At 34.4% G+C, this 20,718-nt stretch overlaps 6 protein-coding genes and 3 long non-coding RNA genes across 9 annotated transcripts; 3 read left to right on the top strand and 6 right to left on the bottom strand.

The window, feature by feature from the left end:
• Window positions 1-48: 48 nt before the first annotated feature.
• LOC107363106 (uncharacterized) lies at window positions 49-2,842 on the bottom strand. The gene is made up of 4 exons (XM_015930276.3): window positions 2,315-2,842; window positions 1,771-2,209; window positions 1,643-1,705; window positions 49-1,574 (listed from the first exon to the last, which is right to left on the bottom strand). The coding sequence occupies exons 2-4, from the start codon at window positions 1,823-1,825 to the stop codon at window positions 253-255; spliced, it is 1,440 nt and encodes a 479-aa protein (XP_015785762.2). The 5' UTR covers window positions 1,826-2,209; window positions 2,315-2,842; the 3' UTR covers window positions 49-252.
• A 165-nt stretch (window positions 2,843-3,007) lies between these two features.
• LOC107363108 (putative G protein-coupled receptor No18) lies at window positions 3,008-5,101 on the bottom strand. Its single transcript, XM_089268546.1, has one exon. It carries the CDS (start codon window positions 4,947-4,949, stop codon window positions 3,855-3,857), a length of 1,095 nt encoding a protein of 364 aa, XP_089124672.1. The 5' UTR covers window positions 4,950-5,101; the 3' UTR covers window positions 3,008-3,854.
• Window positions 5,102-6,045: 944 nt separating this feature from the next.
• LOC107363107 (plancitoxin-1) lies at window positions 6,046-7,405 on the top strand. The gene is made up of 2 exons (XM_015930277.3): window positions 6,046-6,409; window positions 6,498-7,405. The coding sequence occupies exons 1-2, from the start codon at window positions 6,076-6,078 to the stop codon at window positions 7,301-7,303; spliced, it is 1,140 nt and encodes a 379-aa protein (XP_015785763.2). The 5' UTR covers window positions 6,046-6,075; the 3' UTR covers window positions 7,304-7,405.
• A 643-nt stretch (window positions 7,406-8,048) lies between these two features.
• On the bottom strand, window positions 8,049-8,842 carry LOC149093531 (uncharacterized). Its single transcript, XR_016199392.1, has 2 exons — window positions 8,702-8,842; window positions 8,049-8,598 (listed from the first exon to the last, which is right to left on the bottom strand). It is a non-coding gene; the product is annotated as an uncharacterized LOC149093531 (long non-coding RNA).
• Window positions 8,265-9,232, top strand: LOC149093530 (uncharacterized). The gene is made up of 3 exons (XR_016199391.1): window positions 8,265-8,463; window positions 8,605-8,637; window positions 8,746-9,232. It is a non-coding gene; the product is annotated as an uncharacterized LOC149093530 (long non-coding RNA).
• A 666-nt stretch (window positions 9,233-9,898) lies between these two features.
• LOC149093529 (uncharacterized) lies at window positions 9,899-10,331 on the bottom strand. The gene is made up of 3 exons (XR_016199393.1): window positions 10,230-10,331; window positions 10,120-10,146; window positions 9,899-10,038 (listed from the first exon to the last, which is right to left on the bottom strand). It is a non-coding gene; the product is annotated as an uncharacterized LOC149093529 (long non-coding RNA).
• An 814-nt stretch (window positions 10,332-11,145) lies between these two features.
• On the bottom strand, window positions 11,146-14,119 carry LOC107362983 (uncharacterized). Its single transcript, XM_015930141.3, has 3 exons — window positions 13,995-14,119; window positions 13,877-13,925; window positions 11,146-13,785 (listed from the first exon to the last, which is right to left on the bottom strand). Exons 1-3 carry the CDS (start codon window positions 14,022-14,024, stop codon window positions 12,131-12,133), a joined length of 1,734 nt encoding a protein of 577 aa, XP_015785627.2. The 5' UTR covers window positions 14,025-14,119; the 3' UTR covers window positions 11,146-12,130.
• On the top strand, window positions 14,078-18,604 carry LOC107362982 (protein argonaute-4). Its single transcript, XM_015930140.2, has one exon. The coding sequence runs from the start codon at window positions 14,427-14,429 to the stop codon at window positions 17,358-17,360; it is 2,934 nt and encodes a 977-aa protein (XP_015785626.1). The 5' UTR covers window positions 14,078-14,426; the 3' UTR covers window positions 17,361-18,604.
• A 48-nt stretch (window positions 18,605-18,652) lies between these two features.
• Window positions 18,653-20,367, bottom strand: Ctu2 (Cytosolic thiouridylase subunit 2). The gene is made up of 6 exons (XM_015930142.3): window positions 20,194-20,367; window positions 19,832-20,112; window positions 19,485-19,758; window positions 19,287-19,422; window positions 18,952-19,230; window positions 18,653-18,882 (listed from the first exon to the last, which is right to left on the bottom strand). Exons 1-6 carry the CDS (start codon window positions 20,241-20,243, stop codon window positions 18,673-18,675), a joined length of 1,230 nt encoding a protein of 409 aa, XP_015785628.1. The 5' UTR covers window positions 20,244-20,367; the 3' UTR covers window positions 18,653-18,672.
• Between the last annotated feature and the right edge of the window lie 351 nt (window positions 20,368-20,718).

Raw genomic sequence — 20,718 nt, 5'->3', positions numbered from 1 at the left:
TTTGCACTATTTACATTCTTTGATATTGGATATCAATATTGACACAAATTTTGATCTTGAAAATGGTAGATTTATTTGCATTGGACGAGAATCAACATCATGAATATTAAATTAAGGTATAATCGTAAATAAAGGCATTTTTTTGCAAAAAAAAGTGAGGTATGAAACGTAAAAAAATATTTACACAGCAAAAATTGAGAAAACTGAATTATTTTCTAAGCATATTGCCATTAGTAAAGTCACTGTTGAAGCTTATTGGGTTCGACAGACATCGCGATTCTTTTTATTTCGTTTCTCGGTTGTAATTCTTCGTTGACCTTGTACGGGTTGATAGGCAAGATAGGATGAACCATCGTCAATAGACTCGGGCTCAGGAATTTCATTAAATGGTTTACAGTTTTCAGTTGGACTTTGTGATGATGATGATGATGAACACGGTGATACTCGGCATAATTGAGCGAAGTGAACACCAGTCAAATCAGTGGTAATTTCGGGTTCAATTTTTTTATTACTTTTTTGGCGTTTTTTATAAGTTGGATCAAGATCCATTGCAACATTATGAAAGCTTGGTATCGGAGGAAGATCACGTTTAGCCAAATCATTATTATCCAAAGAAACATTGGATAAATTAGCTTCAAGAGTTGGTGAACAATTGTTATCGTTGAATGATGTTTCCGACACTTCCAATTCTTGATATGATTCTTGTATTGGTTGCTTGTAAGAGTCGATTCGCTCTCTCGAATAATAATGGCCTCTACTGCTGTTACTTTTTGAAGTATTTGAACTGGTAGAAGTTGCATCGTCACCATTAGATTTATTGTAATTATTTTCTTGTTCTGCTCTTCGCAACCTTTCTCGTTCCAATTTAGCTTGACGAGCTCTTTCCCGAGCACGTTTAGCTCGTGCTCTTTCTTCTTCCTGTAAAATACGTGCAATTTCATAATCTTGAGATTCTATCCATTGTTTCTTTTCCTTAGCAATAGCAGCTTTCCTTGTTGTCTCATATTGATGTAAGAAGTGAGCCAATTCTTCATCTTGTTCAGCCATAAAATGATTCATTTCTTCATCAGTCAAACCAGATGGAGGTTTCATACAAAAATCAGATAAATCGTCTTCAGTTATTCCTGCCGAGTTTGATGTCCCAGCTATTGGATTTCCGAGATCTCCAATAACATCAGCGTCTTCCATATCTGCAATTGTCCTATTAACAGCATCTAAAAGATCAGGGTTCATGGAGCCAAACTTTTCCAACCTTATCTTTTCAACTTGTAACCTTTCTCTTTGTAGCTTTTTCCTCTTTAATCGTTCCTTCTCCTTTTCTTGTAATCTTAGAGCTAATTTTTCATCTTCTTCGGCAATTATATTCAGTTCCTCTGCTTTGCGCCTTTCCTCTTCCAAAAGAGCTTCTTGGATCTCTTTTGCTATCCTTTCATCTTCATCTGCAAGTCTTTGCTTTTCTCTTTCAAATTCCATCATTCTTTCAAATTCCTCATTCTCATGAATGTATCTTGCTTGTTCCAAATCACTTCGAAATACTTGATTCTTATAACGATTGCCTTCGTAAAATTGGTTGACTAGAAATAAAAGTAAAATGAAAATAAAGTAAATACACATGTAAGTATACAACACAAAGAAACCTCACTTTCTTCATCCTGTAACCTGTAAGCAATTGCATTGTCCTCCCTCACAAGCCATTCACGACAAACTGTAGACGAAAAGAGAATAACTGAGTCAGTTTAAGGGCACTAACTAGGGTCACATTGTACTAACCTTGGTTAACTTTACCCTCAGGTATATCTTCTTCTGTTAATCCAGCTTGAGCCATGGTGAATCCAAGGTAATTTTCAGTGTATACACTTAATTCAACTCATTAAAGTTGTCACAAGTAAGGATGAAACACCTTGTCAAGGCAAACTGTTTAATTTAATTGTCACATCAACCTAACATCAAGATTGATCTGACTAACCATTTGCACGTTGTCAGTCTCACAAATTTACAATCAATATTCCCGTTTAGCCAAATTTATTAGATTATAGTAAGAGAAGTTGCAACTTTTTCCTTTCTTTTTGCTGTTGTTGTTGTTATTTACAAACCTTACCCCAAGATTGACGATGACTGATGGCTGGTGATTATGATGTTGATTATAATGATGATAGCGGTGGTGCTGAGAGGTTGAATAATGGTTTATCGATCAATCAAGTTAACTCACCTAAAAGAGGTAAGAAAAGGAGAAACAGTGAATAAAAAAAAATGAGTAAAAACAAATGTTGGAAAGGATTAACTTAAGAGTAAAAGGTAAACACAACCAACTTACTTGTTTCCAATAAAAGGCATTCAAACTTGATCATCAAGATGATCTTATAAACAGTAGTAGCAATTATTGTGGTTTACAAGAAATAGATGAACTTGCTACCTGTTGATGTTAAACCACTAAACATGATTTGTATAATTTAATTGATTTAATTGTCTATTCAACCATAACCAAGTTAACAACAACAAACTAGAGAGGCAAAAATTGTAGACAAAAACATAAGAAAACAACAGACAGCAACAAATGACCTGTGAGACGCATAAAGAGCGTGAGCTATTTTAGGTTAACAGGTTGTTATGGTAAGCATTAAGAATCAACTGGTACTTAACATCATTGATTTTAACTATTGTGGACATATTTTGTAAGCATCTTTTAGGTATTTCAATGTCTTTACAGGTGCAAGTATCTTCGCCTCTTTGACCAACACATATTCAAATACAAGTAAACTGCTATTCAAAGCCCATCTCCTTGAATAAAATCGGGTTTTAATCACCTTTCAACTCAAATATCTGATAAACTCACATTAACTTGAGGTGAATTCAGTTACAGCTTTGATCAGACTCTAAAATAGATATATTAGGTGGTTTGATCGTTGAAATTGTCAGGATTGATGAAATGTGCGTCAATTTTGAGTGATATTAGATTGATTGCTTTCTTGAAAGCAAATTATGAATTTTTGAAATAAAAATTGAGATATTTATTTTGATGCTAGCATTTTTAATGGTATTTTTTGGTATCTAGTGAATGTATGAAGATTCAGTCTTCGTCTTTTGATGATAGTTTTTTACAATTTATCATTTTACATTTTATTAATTTATATTTGATGAATGATTGTTTTGTTTTGTTTCTCCTCTAAAAGTGGGCTTTGACTGATTTTTGAGTGTTTATGGAATGAATTGTCATGTTAATGTTGAGCATTGTTGATTGCAATAAGTTAAAGGTGTTGTTAACGATGAAGATGGGGATGTAACCCAAATAACTGTTGTCAACAGAATTGAGTTGATTAAAAAGAAACAGGAAGAGTTTTTGTTATAAATTTTTGATTGAATTTTCAGTATTAAGAAGAAGCTTGATGATTATCGTCCAAGGTCTATGAATGTCGTTGATGGTGTTTTGATTGGCGTAAGCACGCAACCACACACCAAACACACAGAGGCATAGTCAGACACATAAGATTAATACAAACATAACATTTACAGTATCGCATAACAGAGATATAATGATCACCAATTGTAGCACAAAAGCTGATTTGAACAGTGAAGCAAAAAAGTGATTCAATTGTAATAACCAATTGCTAGGGGAAGATTAATAAACATGTGTTAATTCTTTGGTATGATGGAAATTAATCAGTTTGTTGAAAAGGCATTTCAGATCAATCAAGTTAGATTAAAAATCGAAAACAAAATGTTGAATGCATTTTAAGTGGTTTCTTTGTGAGTTGTAAACAAGAGCATGTAAAGCACAAAATAACAAGATTCATTTGGCTCATGGAAATCATGGTAACAGAGTTTCAGGTTATACATTATTAAGATATCATGATGGTTCAAATACCATTGGACGATGATTTAAATTTACCAGATAAAACGTTAGATGTGTTGGTAGACCTGGTTACAGAGGAGAAACGAGGTACATATGATTTAGATGAGGCACTGGTTAGACAGAAAAGTGACTTTATTGATGTCCGAAATTTTCGACTCAGGATGAAATGAATTATTGGATTCATGCCAGAATTAACAACACCCAACCAGATAGCAAAATTATGGATTGGAGCTAAAAATTGTGTACATTCAGAGCAAAGGCAAATTATTGTGGACACAATGAAAAATGGCGCCCAACAAACTATGAAGACCAGCATGATTAATCCTAGGGTAAAAGATAGCTTGTGTTGGATCATCAAAGCTGAAAAGCGTGACATTTCATTACCATCTAAATCAACACCATTATTAATTCCACTATTTTCATCATTTGTGATATAATTAAATTTAGTTTTCAACCGAGATCGTCTCCTTTTAAGTGTTAAACTAGCCAAAGCCAAACGGTATGTGCCAACATTGAAGCAAATCATTAGTATGAGTGGTAAATAGAAGATAAGGAGAAGGATTACAACCAGAATTTCTTTACCATGGAGAAAATCACAGATGGCTGAATCTTCGTCATGAGTTCCAATACAAGCGTAATCCATTATGTGTGGTAATTTAACAATAACCAGTGTGGAAAACCAAACCAGAAAGATGTTTATATTCACCTGTCTGGTAGTCAGTTTACGTGAATAACCGATTGGCTTACGGATGGCCATGTAACGATCCATGGACAATACCGTCAGGTTAAAGATGGATGATATAACTGAGATTTCTTGGAATAGAAAGAGAAGATGATATTTGGCTATTTCTAGAATGTTTAAGGGAATAACTATCACACCAATGGTCAAGTCAGAGACGGCTAAGGAGATGATATACCGATTCGTTGATTTGGATCCAAAACACTTATATCTGAAGGCAACAATTATTACTAACAAATTACCAATTATAATCTCTAAGCAGATTGATATGGAAAACAGATCTAAAACAAAATTGCCCGATTCATGGAAATGAGGATAATTAACTTGCGAGAAATTGTCAAATTCACTTTCCACATCCATGGTTTGGATAGAGAAACAAGTGGAAAAGGTTTATTCCAATGGTGCTGATCAGAAGAGTCTTCAAATTAAGTCACAATTTAAAATCACATTCATTTATCTATCAACTTGAAAAAAATGGCTACGATTAAAAGATGGATAATTTTATGTTGAATTTTTTTGAATAAAAATGTTCACACTGATAAATGTCTACACAGTAAAGCTAGTAACAATAAACCTGAAGATGCTGGAACGATTAAGGAGGAAGTTGTCAATTCAGGCTAATTGTCAAGACCAGCCTTAGTTGTTATTGTTGTCTGGTTAGCAATCAGTACTAAACATCGTCTTCAATCAGTTTTGCTTCTTCAATTTTTCACTCTTTTTCATCAGTATTTTAATGTTTTCATCTCTTTGGCCTTGTTTTAATGCTTCTGTGGGGCAAAATTTTTGCTGTTACGAGATTGTTGGAAACAATTTATAAAAGCAAACAACTTAATTTTATATTAAAATTACCAAATTTTAAATTTCTTGCAAAGCTAATTCATGCAAAAAAACATTTGTTTATAATCAACAGTGAAAAACACTTGATTGAGAAAAGATCATAAACTTTCATATTTATAACTCAAGAGCAGTTAATCACAAAATCATTAACAAGGTCTTCATTGATAGAAAATTGACTGTCAAATCAGTTGATGGTTTGATGAGTTAACTTTGATAAAGATGATTCTCTTGATCTAGAATACAAGAATCAAAACCTTAACCATGATATTTAGTTGCAAAAAATACAACTCTTGCACCAAAATTTGATTGAAGTGCTCGGAAAATTTGTAAGCTTCAGTCGTGAAAATAACGTCAGCAGAGAAAGCTTTTCTCATGTTTAAATAATACAAAATACGACACAAAAACAATTATAAAATGACAATTGCAATAACAATTTTTGAAACAACAATACAAATAAGATTGACAATCGCTCTGGCTTTGAAGACCAGGTGAAAATGGCAGGGAATTTAGCAATGATCAGAATGTTATAGAGCAAATGAACATCTCAATGAAATGTCAAACTAAAATTCTGATCAAGTATAAATAACAATGGAAATTTCGCTGAAAAGGACAGAATATTTTACCGATCGGTTGAATTATAATCACAAGGATGGATTTCAAATTAGTTTTACTGTTAGTTTCAGTCGTCTCATGTTCCTTTGCCTTAAAATGTAAGGATGAAGAGGGAAACGATGTCGACTGGTATGTCATCTACAAATTACCCCGAGAAAGCGACGAAAGTCTGCAATCGACTTTAGCTGGACGAACTGGTTTCAACTATGCTTACATAACCTCAGACGATTTCAAAGATGGAAAATGGAAGATCTCAGAAAAGTCTGTCAAAGACAAGGACTCAATGTGGGGCCAAACCTTAGCTGCAGCCTACAAAGACCCATCCAAGTACACATACGCTCTCTGGAATGACGCTCCATCCAAGGGAAAAGGTCTGTTCCATAGTATTTATATAATTTTGAGCTAATCGAGAAATATTAATCAATTGATTTCTTTTACTTTTTTGGATCCTGAATGCAGAAAGTGGAACCAAAGCTCATTCAAAGGGAGTTATCGTTATGGACAAGTCAACTGGTTTCTACATAGTCCACTCCGTTCCTAAATTTGTTAATACTTTTGACGATTCCTATGATTATCCTGAATCTGGACGAGACAATGGTCAAACCTCAATGTGTATTTCATTCGATACTCAATCAGAAGGACCAAAATTGGCTCAACATCTTCTTTTGATGAAACCAAATGTCTTTTCAAACAACTTGGTTGATGGAATCCCATCTGACTCTGAAGGTTGGGCCAATCTTTTCAATAAGAAGTACCGAGCTCCAAAAGATGCTCCAGAAAGCTTGGAAACAGTCATCACCAGTCTTGGTGGAACCAAATTCCGTGCCTTCTCCAAAAATCCTAAAAATCTTGTTGATTTGTATGGAGCCATTGTAGCCCCAGCTCTTGATGTTCCCATGTATGTTGAAACCTGGAGACGAGGTGCAGGTGGTATCTTGGAGAGTGACTGTACACTTGATGACATTGTTAACAATGTTAAGGGATTGAAGATTGAATTCAAATCTGGTGAAACTTCAGGTGATTGGGAATTCATTAAGGATCACTCCAAGTGGGGAATCTCATCTGATTCAAAGAACCCATGGACCTGTGTTGGTGATGTTAACCGTATGCTTTCTCAAGCTAAGCGAGGAGGTGGAACTTTGTGTTTTGATAACAAGAAAGTCCATGAAGCATTCAGATCAGCAATCAAAACTATCGAACCATGTACTGCTGATGCCAATGGTGAATCACACTCAACCGCAGTTGAAGACAGTCAAGAAGTTTAAATATTCCCTGAAATTATAGAGAAGATTTAATTTAAAATGAAATAACGAGTTTCATGTTTTGTTAAGCCATTTCTATAAAATAAAATTCTGAATTTAAATTAAGATTTACTACTGAAATGTTGATTAATCATAAAATATGTAAAGTAAATAGAAAGAAATTCTCAGGATTCACTAGGACCAGATTTTTATCATATGTTTTTAAGGGTCTCTTGAATTCAAATATGAAAAATTACAGCATTGTCTGAATCACAACTCATGCTGAAGTTTAAAAAAATCAAGTTTCAAAATTCGGGCCTAAATCGCATGAAAAGCTAGAGAGTGCAAGTAAAAATTAGCAAAAAATTCACTCAAATGTCAACAATTGAGGCCTATTGATGATTTTTGCAAAAAATTAACTCAAAATTTATACAGAAGGTTTGCTGAAATTCAAAGACTTAAGGTGGCTTCCATCAAATCTCAATTCATCAAATCGAGATCAATTTTTTAAATTGAATGAATCAAAGAAAGAAGATAAGAAGATGTGATGTCACACCATAGATAACGACATATTGAGATTTTTAATTTCAATAAATGGTTGATGGAAGTCACCTTTAATCGATAGGATAAGGAGTAAATCAATGCAAGATGCAATTTACTTCTTGTATTCAAGGTGTTTAAGACTATTAGTTAAAAATTAAACGCCATTATTCATTAACTATTATTACTCTCTCAAAGCATGCAAAAAATAAAATGTCTATCATCAATATTTACTGAGTTATTGAAGACTGAAAATTATTTCCATTTTTATTTTACATACGTTAGATAAACATTTGATGTTATGAATAGTCAACAGTTGGAAAGGTAAAATAGTTGAAAAAATAGTGATAGACAGAAGTATAATAGACAGAGAAGAAGGGGATGAGAGGGGATGATGGAATAGGTTGAAAGATAGTGTGAAAAAGAGATTAGGTTAATTGTATGAAAATAGTGGTAACCATATCATTTTTTTTCATCATCATTGACTTCCAACTAGAGACATTCATTGTTTAAATAACTCGTATAATTACCTTCTCCTGGAATTATTAACCTTTACCAAATTTAACCAGTAATTCAGAAGCTGAAAATTCCGTTAACCATGATCAAAATATCTTCAAAACGTTTATTAACTTCCATCCTTATTTGTAAGTAATATCACTTCGCTACCATCTGGTAACAGCATGACTTTCCTTCACCCAAAGTAGTCATCATTATTAATCCTTTGTTTTTTTCCAACCGTCTTCAAATGGAAAACACTTAAAATTTCTGGAACCATGGACCTGTAGATTCAACAATCATTTACACATTAATCTCGTTAGGTAAGTCAATTAAACTAATATAAAATAGGTTAGAAATGAAGACAAAAACAAAAGTGAAAGTAACCTTTAGGTGGTGTGAGTCTAATGAATTTGCTCTCTCTTTTCCAGTGAACGGTGCTCCAATTGATGATCCATTAAATGCTGAGACCAAAACAGCAAGGAAAGATACAACATCTTTCAAGTTACTGGCCTGGATATTTGGTGGTTATACAGTTATTTTAATAGCTTTCGGTAGCTTGGCATGTCTTGGCATTGCTTACGTTTGTGTCCGGCCCAAGGCGTAATGAATCATCCATTGGTGTGAACAAAAAGTGAAAAAACATCAACTGTGCCAAAACAATAATATTCAAAAATTTGCATCTAAATCAATCGGATGGCATCTAATTGCCTTTTTTACTATCCAAGTCTTCTATCATTCCAGAAATGTCTATTTCCTTGTCATCTCTTTTTTATCAATTTGTTTATTTAATAGTGGATAATCAGTTGTTTTGTATCCTCTGGATATAATGTATCATATTTAATCAAGTGTATTCATATGAACACAGATTGAAAATTTAATTACTTGGCCTTTTATACAATAAAAGTACCAAGCATATTTGTGTGAATAAATTTTTGAAACAGGATGCAGATAGAGGATCAAATTAATCAGATTTTTCAGTTGGATCTATACATTGTCAAGTATTTTTACTCAATCAGTTATCTGCTGGAATATAATTCAAGTCGTTGAAAGAGGTTCAATCAACTTGGCCAACCAGACGATCTCAGGCAAAATTTTCAATCAAAAAACATTTCTCCAAGAATCTCTTTTCTTCACCAAAGCACGGATTTAATAGCAATTAACACTTGAATTTGAATATAATCACAACACCACTCTATTAGCAACCAACTGAAAGGATCTGATAATCTTTAGTCAGTGATGCACCATTCATGACTGTTTAAACTAAACTGACTTGAAAAGATGATGGTTGGACAATTTATACCGATGACCATTTGCAACCTTTGCGTTTGATCTTTTGATAGCGATGCAACTAGTTTAATTTTCAGTTGATTGGCTGCTTTGTGGTGGATTGGTGGTTTTCAAATTGTAATTGAATTGTTGAGTTTGTAATAGCTTGAAGATCAAGATGATATACGGATGATATGAAGGATAAATTAGGGAGGGAAAATGATTAGACCTTGAGTTGAATGTTTAAAGGAGGTGTTAAATTTGATTTGATTCCTTTAGTTGTTTAGTAGGCCGAGTTTGATTGTATTTGGAGCTTGAAAGGCCAAGGGCTGGGCTGATTTAACCTCCAATTGGATTTTTAGGTGATGAATTGACTTTGATTTAGCCCATATTGACCCTGAAACATGGTTATCTAACCTGGTTTAACTGAAATCTTCCTGGATTGTGATCTTGGCCTATTAAAATGAAAGTAAAATTGAACATTCTAATTTTTTCTTCGTCTTATAATTAATAAAGTCACTTTAAATGGGACTCACCTGTTTAAAGGCATAACAAATGTTCACCTATTATATTGATGAAGGTCAGCAACATTAGGTCAACGATGAAAGTGAAATATAAATGTAAAAGTAAACCATGTCATTGTTACCTTTAACTAGTGGCCTTCAATCTTATCAAGGTAAGACTAGTTGGTTAGCACAAGTAAACAGACTAAATTGTATTTGTTGGTGTATTGATAAATCAACTAATTGCTCTTGTTGCTTCCACTGCTAACAGTTTAAGGGAGGGATTCAGTTCTTGGATAAAAAGTGAGGCTTCTCAGGTGCCATGAATAACCAAATTAATCCTTAAACAGCATAACAACAGGTGACTTCTTCATTTCTTGATACATTGTTTTTCAATTTCAACCATTCTCATTTTAATGTAACTATTTCAAGTGTTAATTTTAGGTCTCCTTAATCAACTATTTCAGTTTATAAACAAGTTGATGTGTGTTTGCATTAATCAGTCAAAATTTATTCGGTAACATTCATCTATTTACAACTATCAGTGTTTACTGGTTTCAATTAACATCTCTACGTCTTTCATCTTTAATTACCTAAATTAATATTTACCAGTAGATGATTTGAATATGATAGATTGCTAATTTGTATTTATTATGGTGAATTAGGAATTGATTAAAGACAAATTTCATGGGAACTAATTTCCCATTTCCGTTTGAATCATTTCAGTGATATTGTGATCAACCTATTTGCCATTTTTCTTGTGACAATCACTAATTGCTCATCATTACTCGGCTGAAAGTAATCTATAATCATTCGATATTTTATGACTAATGATTTTAGCTTTTGATACTTGAGCTCAAATGTTTTCTCAGACAATTCAACCCAAACTTAACGTTTCAACTTGATGTTCAGTTTAATCTCATTTTTCAAGTCTTATTCAAGTTACGAGTAATGATTCTATGGTTTACTGTCTATTGATTATTAACAAAACACAATTTTATCTCAATGGAGTTGATAAACAAAATAAATGAGGTTTTGTATCGGAATGAAAGATCAATATGAGTCAGCATATAAGGTTTATATCTTAAGGTACAAAAGGATACATTTAGATTTATCTTGGTTAACGAGTTCCTGGAAAGATAGAGTTGATAAAATTAGTGATGATACTGAAGACGTTGGGCTGTGGAGTTGTTAATGGTACTGAAGCGGCATAGTTTGGAATCGGCGTTGTACTGATGTCAGTGCATTGGCAGAATGTATAGAAGACTCCTTTGACCGGAGACTTTTTGGCCAAATCTGGATCACTACAAATCTTTGTACATAAAGATGGACCGAAAAGACCAGGTTTCCTGGTTGTAGTACTTGAAAAACCTCCATTGCCTGAATAGCCACCACAGTCAGCAACTCCGGCTGGTTCACAGGTTCGTCCAGCTAGATGAAAGTATAATCCATTGGGACAGTACTGAAGGTAAACTTCGTTGTTCCAGCAATAATAATATGATCTACAGTCTTGCGAATTGGCGTAATATGCTTCTTGCGATCCACAAGAGGGAGACGGAGTTTGTAAATAAACAGGTCTAATGATGAGTGGTGAGATAATTGTGTAGACTAATATTAGATAAACTCTTGAAACAAATGAATTTTGCTGATAAACCATAATTCCAGAGCAAATATAAGATCAGAAAATGATGTAACACTTTGTATAAGATAGAAGACTTCAAGTTACAAATATCCACAATGATTGTTACTTTGGTTAATTATGAATTGCAACAATAAATAGTCACATCGGATGAAATCAGGCAAATGGCGAATAAAAAAATAAAGGTTTCATCGGAATGATTGGTATAAATTGATTGTTTCAAGACCGTTAACAGCAGCAACACTTTTTGAATAATTTGTTATTAATTCATCTTGATGCATTTCATGGCTACCAAATCAATGATTCATTTGTGTATATCAATACATGCTCTTGGATTACCTGTCTTGTCTTGTACCAAACATGAATATTTTCCAGAATAATTTGGGACAAAATAATCATTTATCTTCAATATTGACTGGGTGTTGATGGAACTAAACTGATTTGATCTGCAATTGGAAAGAAGATAGACCGAACAGTACCAAAAATATGTGATAAATTGTGAGGATTGACTAAATTGTACAGGGTTTGTGCATCAAAGGACAATCCAACTAGCTGAGAGTCTTTATAAAGCCATCCCTTTGGTATTGATTTGACATTGGTAGACGTAAGGATAAGCTTTGACCCAAAGGTCGATTTCAACAATTCAATATCAGGAATATCGATTTCAGGCTGAGAGTTGACTAAAACACAGCAATTGCCGTTAAGTATTATACAAGCAATTAAAGTTAGAAACCAGTCATCTCCATACTCTTTACTTTTTTCATTCAAATGAATAAAAACAACTCCGATTGGTATCAACTGGCGTAGCATCAGACATTTGTTTATGCATTGGAAAGTAGATTGATTCGCCTTAACCAGACTAATCAGATTTTTAAAATCACTTTTACCCTGGGATGAATTGGAAACCAATGTTGAAAAAAGATCTGCCTCATTAGAGGATGTTGCCTTGTGACTAATATCCAGTGCTCTCTTGAAATCAAAGTTTTTTAAATTGTCGATGACTGAGCTGATTTGCACCACACTAGAGAAATCTGATTCAAAATCAGTTGTTAGCTGATAAGGCGTGTTTGAAAAATATAAATAGTTGCAATGGCCAGACAGATAAAAGTCATTGATTGTGTTGACGGTAAATAATCGACTAGTTTTTATTCCTTTTATCAACTCCAATGAGAATGAAATGTTGGAAGTCCAAATGCTCAATTCACGAACCAACTGGTAACGATTTATTAAGGCCAACAGTTCATCGACTTTGCGAAAAGTTAATAAATTTATGAAAACATCATTTGGGTCACAACTTGCGATAAGAATCGGATTGATTGCATCAGCCTGAATTATTGAAGAAATGCTCTTATGAGCTTGTGACTTTGATGCTTTCACTATAAACTTGTCAGCAAATTTTTTCTTGACACTCTGCTGGACCCAAATATCAACTTTGCGATGGACAATAGGTAGGTTGCTTAGCAGGTCGATCAATCTATCGACAGATGAAAAGACATCAGCATCGTCCATAACAACTGCTAAAGTTGGTGGATAGACTATAGACTTCTTCTGTATGAGATCAGGTATTGGACAAGTTTCATTGTATAATTTAATAGAGACTCCGGCCAGATTAGAATCTTTGATAGCTTTACATATCAACCAATAGGCTAGATAGGCATCAGGATAGTTTGGGTGAACGAAAAATTCAAAATTATCAACAATACCAATATTAGGAACCAATAAAGTTTCCAAAATTTCAACGATACTTTGCTTTGGATTGACCAAAATTTGTAAAGATGCTTGCTTCTTATTTTTGTTAAAGTTGAATGAATTGAATGGACTCGAGCCAAAATTCTTTATCTTACTGTTAACCAGACTATATTCAACTGATGTAATAACAGATTCAAGGATTGTCAAAATCTCCAGATTTTTAGGCGACAATAGCTCTTTTTGAAAGTTTCGTAGGTTGGTGAAAGAATCATCAGTTTCAACAGGCACATATTCAGTTTTTTGAAAGATAATGTAAGAAGAGAAAGAAGAATAACCTGGGATCAACAATGGTTCAGGTAAGTAGCCTTTATCTGCATGTAAATAGGAAACATTTGACAATTAGAACCTCAAAATCGAAATTAGTAATACATAATATCTGCTAATTTTAAGTTATCAATTAACCTGCAATATAAGTCGGCGAGGGATCAAATTTTTCCAATAATAGCCATTTCTGCAAAATATAAGTTCAAGTTAGTAATAATACTAAAAATTGCCAAGGAGGAAGAAAATAATAAATTACCAGCAAAGAATCAAATTTATCACGATCCATAATTTGCTATTTAAGAAAGCGTTACAAAAGATTACGACGGTTAAAATTAATATAAAAAATTGACGAAAATTAACGATAAAAACTGCTTTGAACTAACAATGATATCAAAAGGACATCTATTACTATGGTTACTTCAGAGTTTTGTTACCAACCGTAAGAGGGAGTTTAAATTTGTTTACAAAATTTGGATTATAAATGATGATGAAAGTGATAGATTCATATTCATCATATTATTATCATAACATCCTACAGTTCTCTGTCAGTTCTGATTATTCCTTCCATCTCCTGTTTTTAATCTTATTGCTTTTAATTTTTTCTTTTCGATATTTATTTTTTAATCATCTTTACAAGTTTTATTCAACTTATTCTACTTCTTACTTGTGACTTTTAATTATATCTACAATGAGCTCCAGAGGTGGTGGTGGCTATTATCGTGGTGATGGACCTAGAGGTGGCGGTGGCTACAGTAGAGGTGGCGGTGGAAATCCTAGAGGTGGGAGTGGTGGTTACTCTAGAGGTGGCGGCTCTGGATCTGCTAGAGGTGGTGGCTCTGGGTATGCTAGAGGTGGAGGCGGTGAATACGTTAGAGGAGGTCAAAGCAGAGGCCGAGGTGACGGCTATGGCAGAGGCCGAGGTCGAGGAGGCTATGGTGAAAGTCGGGACATAGTCGATCCTAAACTGATCTCTTCAGATAATATCCAATGGAATTATACCGCTTCAGCGCTTAATACAATTAAACCCGAATTCGTGCCAAGAAAAGGGCACTTGTCAACAAATTTTGCCCGTAGAATCCAATTGATGACAAACCACTTTGCATTTAAATTTTCGTCGGATATTAGCATTTACCATTATGACTTTTCATGGCTGTATCATGGTTCTGATCCAGAAAGTAAGGAAAAGCCAACCGAGAAAAAGTTGAATCGTGCAGATTGCTATCGTTTGTTTGATGCAGTTTTGAGCCATCATTCACAATTTTTCCAAAATCCATCTTCTGTTGGCTACGATGGCAGTAAAAATGTTTATACGCCATATAAACTTAAATGTACTGGCTCAAGACTTGGCGTTGCAGATGTTCAATTGGAAGATCGACGTGGCACATTTAGTGTTGCATTTAAATTGGCCAATACCATTCCGTTATCATCCTTGGACGAGTACTACGCCGGACGTTCATCAAATTTTCCTAAAGAAACCATTCAAGCACTTGAAGTAATCTTAAAGTTTCCTTCCCGCTCTGATATGATTTCATTGGGCCGTTACGCTATGTTCCCAGTTGATGGAGATCGACAACTTTTATCGAGTTGGATGGAGTTGGCCTTGGGGCATAGAAAGTCTCTTCGACTTTCTGAAATTGGACTGACTTTGGTAGTCGACAGGGCCGCTACAGCATTTCGTAAGTCTGGAAGTGCTATTGATTTCCTGAATTGGGTTCTTAATTCGGATCCGAGACGTCAGGTTGATCTCTCCAACTTCCGACCTGGAACGCATCAAATAGAGGCCATCAGGAGAGCCTTTCTTTGTGTCAAAGTGGTTACTGATCACCTCGGATTCAACAGAAATTATAAAATTAAGGGTGTCACTTATAATGCAGCTAATGTCGAAACCTTCCACTGGAAAGAAGGAGAGGTCGATGAAACTGTATCAGTTGCAGAATATTTTCAACGAAAATATGGAAAGACTCTTAGATATCCTAACTTGCCCTGTTTAAGAGCTGGTAAATGTGCAATGATCCCGATTGAACTTTGTGAAATCGTTGCAAATCAAACCCCATCGAGCATATTGACTCGTTTAAGTCCAGACGAGCAAGCTGAAATGATTAAGTTAACTGCTACGCCACCCAATGCAAGATTTACCTGTTTGTTGCAAGCTCATGAACAAATTCGTCAAACAATTAATGATACTCTAGAACAGTTTGGTTTGAATATTGATATCAAGCCGATTGGAGTCACCGGATTCGTGCTGGCTGCCCCCAAACTCATCTTTGACCAGAACAAAATGGTCACTCCAAGAGACGGAAAATGGGACCTTAGGGAATGCACATTCTACAAGAATAAGAAATTCAGCAAGTTTGGTGTCTTGAATTTCTGTGCAAGTCCTGAAGATGGTATAAACTTTTGTAAGATGTTTGTAACGAAAGCATGTGAAATGAAAATGATGGCCGCACCAAGTCAGCCTGTAATCAAAAACTGGCCACCGGAATTGCGAAATGAACAAGAAAAAGTCAAGTCGGCAGCAATTGCTGCAATGTTGAAAGAAATGAAGGACCAAGGCTGCGCTTTTGCCTTGTGCTTCTTTCCGTCTGATAAATCAATTTATAATTTAACGAAAAGAGTAGCCGATGTTAAGCTTTGTTTTCCTACTCAGGGTGTTGCTTCAAAAAATGTTAGAAAATGTTCACCGCAGCTCATTGCTAACATTTTAGCTAAAGTAAATAAAAAACTCGGCGGTGTCAATGTAATTCTCAAACAAGATGACAAGCCACCTCTTCTTAAAAAGAAAATCATGATAATTGGAGCTGACGTTACTCATCCAGGTGAAGCAGATGAACTACACTCATCAGTTGCTGCTTCTGTCTCTACCTACGACAAGGATCATACGATGTTTTATCCATCTGTTCGTGTCCAGCCAAAAAAGAATGCTGTCCAGTCGGTTACAGAAACAATTGAAGATTTTCAGGCAATGATTCAGGAACACTTGCAAAACTTCAAGGAATCAAATGGAAGTTTACCTTCTACAATTTTATACCTGAGAGATGGAGTCTCTGAAGGCCAATACTCTCAAATTGTGACTAAAGAGGTTAATCATTTATTAAGACCTTATGGACAGAGTGATCCTTACAAACCTGCAGTTACAGCAGTAATTATCAGCAAACGAATCCAGACTAGAACAAGGCCGGTCAATCCAAACGAGGGAGTTGGCAAACATGGAAACGTTCCTCCTGGTACCACAATCGATTCGATTATAACACATCCATCCGATTTCGACTATTTTCAATATGGACACGAGGGTATTCAAGGAACTTCACGGCCTTGCCATTATTATTTAGTTCATGACGATAATAACTTGAGTACGGAAGAAATGTCTCAAGTCAGTTTTCATCTGTGCCATCTGTTTGAACGATGTACTCGTTCAACTTCAGCTCCAGCCCCTGTGATGCATGCACACAATCTTGCTTATAGAGCACGACAATGGATAGTTGGTGGAGGTGAAAAGCAAGACCTCAGAGGAAAGAGCAGAGAGGAAAGAATTCGCGATGAAACGAATATCGCAACTCGTTTGAACGATCTAGTAAAAAGTATTGACACTAAATTTCGCAAGCAAAGCATGTTCTTTGTTTAAAAATTGACACTTGAATTTTTACATAACAATCAATTTTAATTTGTATTTTCAAGCATTTATTAACCCTAAATAATTTGACCATTTAATTTTACCTTCAATCAATTTATGTCAAATGTAAATGAATACGAATTTTAAATAAATAAATCTAATCACACCTAAAATTTTTATTGGTAATCATTTAATGAATTATTGCGCTAGAAAAAAATCAAATTTTTTGCTTGCACTGCAAAAGATTAAATTAGTCAAATCCCAACGGTTTAAATGGGTAACCAACACAATTTGATTCAAATTTAAAAAAAATGACTTTGAAGTTAACCTCTTCTACCGTTTGTTTACTTCAAAATTGGATATAAAAGCACTTGCTACTTGATTAGAGTTGTCATTATACCTCTTTGGTTCTTGGACATCACTTCAATTCCATCTTTTAACTTTTAATTGTGTCTTCCTCTCTCAACCTAAGTTGCTCTCATCATCCAAGTCATCTTAATAGTTCTAGTTTTATACACCTTATTGTTTTAATCAATTGGAAAATTTCAACTTTTGTTTGTTCCCAAGTTAACTTCATCATGAATAATAATCACAATAACCATAATAACCATAATAACAACAATAACTATAATATGCCCCCTGAAAGAGAAGAACGTGATAGACGTGGTCCTCCAGCAGAGGATGATGAAAATGCCGTTGATGTGGAAGAATTGATCCGTATTAATATTGCTGACGCTATGTTGGATCGAGCCGCTTTTCCGATCCCTGAAGTGCAACGCTTTTACGCTCCAGCGCCAGTGCCAGCGCCAGTGCTATTACCACCACCACGACGAGCACCAGCTCCACCAGTTCGAGTCTTGGATCTAGGAGTGGGTCGAGGCTATGTTCCAGTACAAGGTCAAGCCTATGATCTAGCACAACGCAATCGCAGAGGTAATGATAGACCACCAAGAGGCCGTGGTGGTCCTCCTCTGTCTAATGGTATTGATCCCCCGCCTGGCCAGGATAATCAGAATCAAAGATAGTTTCACGTTGCTAAACTAAAATAGGAATCATTTTGCAGCTAATTTCTTTTTAATTTGACCATAGTGTGATTACACATGTAACACTTGTGCGAAGTGTAGAGGAAACTTTACCCTTATGCACACATGTGCTTATTTCTATCTCATTCTTACATTTCAATACATTATGTAAATACCAATCAAAAATATTTGTACTTTATCAATTTGATAATAAATCGTCATTTTTCCTCGAAATTCATCTAGTAATAACACGAAAATATACGGAAATAAGTAACAGAAATATATGGTTACATGAGGAAAATTTAATCATACAATAAATAATCTGCTATTCCCAATTTCTGTGGGGACACAGTTGAATCGATTTTAATTTCATTTACAAGATTATTGCATGAATAGCATAAAATTCTATCCGAGCCATCATTTATAAAAACATCATCCAAATTCTTGGACAATTGATGAGACAATTGAAGAGCATTGGACGCAGAACATCTTTGTTCAGGATCGATCACGGACTATTAGACAATAGAAATAAAGAATCAGATTAATAAAATCTTAAGTTGGCTCCAAGCAATGTAACTTACTTTGCATAATTTACAGATTACTCCATTCGGATCAGGGAATTTCAATTTATTACCAGTTTTAAAAATTGTGTAAACAGTGGCGGGAAAATCATGTTCAAGCCCATTTATATAGCTCTCTGTTAATTTCATCAAACTCGCTTTATTACTTTTAAATGTTGTAATGGTTGACCATTCAACTGGTTCAGTTCCTCTTAAAATATTCCAGAAAAGCACTTCTTTTTTGATAAACTCTCTCATTGGCTTAAGAATCTCAACATTGAATCTACTATCGGTAAAAGACTAGAGAGAAAAAACAGATTAGCACATTGTGTCTATAATTGAACAAAAGTACTCACATGTTCTGAAGTAATTTGACTTCCTTTTCCTTGCGCTAGATCAGTCAACATCTGTATAGCTGTTTTTGTGCAGGTATTGCCAACGAAAATATATTTGAAATTTCCAGCCGTAGCAACCTTTTGTATCAATTGCTGTCTGAAATTATGAATCATAGATTATATTAATGTTTCTCGGAAAAGGTTTCCCGAAGATAATACCTTGAAATTCTTAAAAAGTCTTCTTTGCTCGTGTCTGTTGATAAACTATTGATTTTAGACCAAAATTTGGACTGTGCTTTATCATTGATGATTGGACAATCTTTATCTAAAGGATCAAAATCACCTAAATCCACAAAAGTTGGCTTTTCTTTGTCCTGGTAAATCATTTCCATCGAAGAAATCATTGATGACAAACATGATTTTTTTAGCCTTTCAACAATCTTATGTGTTTTTTGGGTGATAATTGCATCCGATTCATTTGCATAATTCAGTTCTAAAAAGGAAACACAAGAAATTTTTATCATTTACGCATCAAAATAATGTAAATAAATAAAATGTCAATTTACCTCTAATATACAAAATTGTTGGTGAGAACATCAATTTTTTGTGATTAGCAGATTTATTTAGACCATCTTCAATCATGTCCAACATAGCTGAAGATCCCGCACCTCCAGAAAAAGCAACCAGGATTCGATCACCAGGCTTAACTTTCCTCGTTTTGCCGATTGTTGATCTAAACTTATGAGAGCCATATTCATAAAAACAATCACGACAAAAAACATCCTTCCTTTGGATAACAACAAAAGGCTTTCCTTGACATCTTTTACAAAATTGAAGTTGGTCCAATCTGTAAGAAAATAAAAACAACAGCATTAAATCAAAATAAGTAATTGAATAATGATAAATATAATAAACAAGTTTATCTTACTTGATCTTTGACAGCGCGACAGGTATATCAGTATCAAGATTAGAGCACATATTTCTTGAATTGAAACCGAACCAACTATAGATAAAGTTACGATTTAGAATAAAACTTTTTAACGAAACAAAAATAACAAATTCACGTTTAAAAGCACAATTTTCATACACGATTCATCTGTTTTCAAAAATAGTTAAAGCTGAACAAGAATCCGTCGGCTGACTTTCGCCTTCTTGCTCTCGGCTCATAACCAAGGCAACATTTGAGCGGCATTTTAGAAAAACAAAAAAAGATTAACACAGTTAACTAATTACCGAAGCCCATGTTTGAGATTAAATATAATATCGACATTGATAAATGCATACAATAGTATTCTCACTTCTATTTTGAAACTCTAAGCCTTTTTACATTTTTTATACAAAAAATGACACCTTTATATTGTTTTATACTTCGGTAGATGTGCAATGTTATAAATAAAAATCTAACCAGCACCGTAAGGTCAGAAATAACTATTGAGCCTGATGAGACCAGAAC

Source organism: Tetranychus urticae, chromosome 3 (genome assembly GCF_039701765.1).
Source record: "Tetranychus urticae isolate SD_2017Ah chromosome 3, NJAU_TeUrti_SD_1.0, whole genome shotgun sequence".
Lineage (NCBI taxonomy): Eukaryota > Metazoa > Arthropoda > Arachnida > Trombidiformes > Tetranychidae > Tetranychus > Tetranychus urticae.
This window is presented reverse-complemented; position numbering and strand designations above follow the sequence as displayed.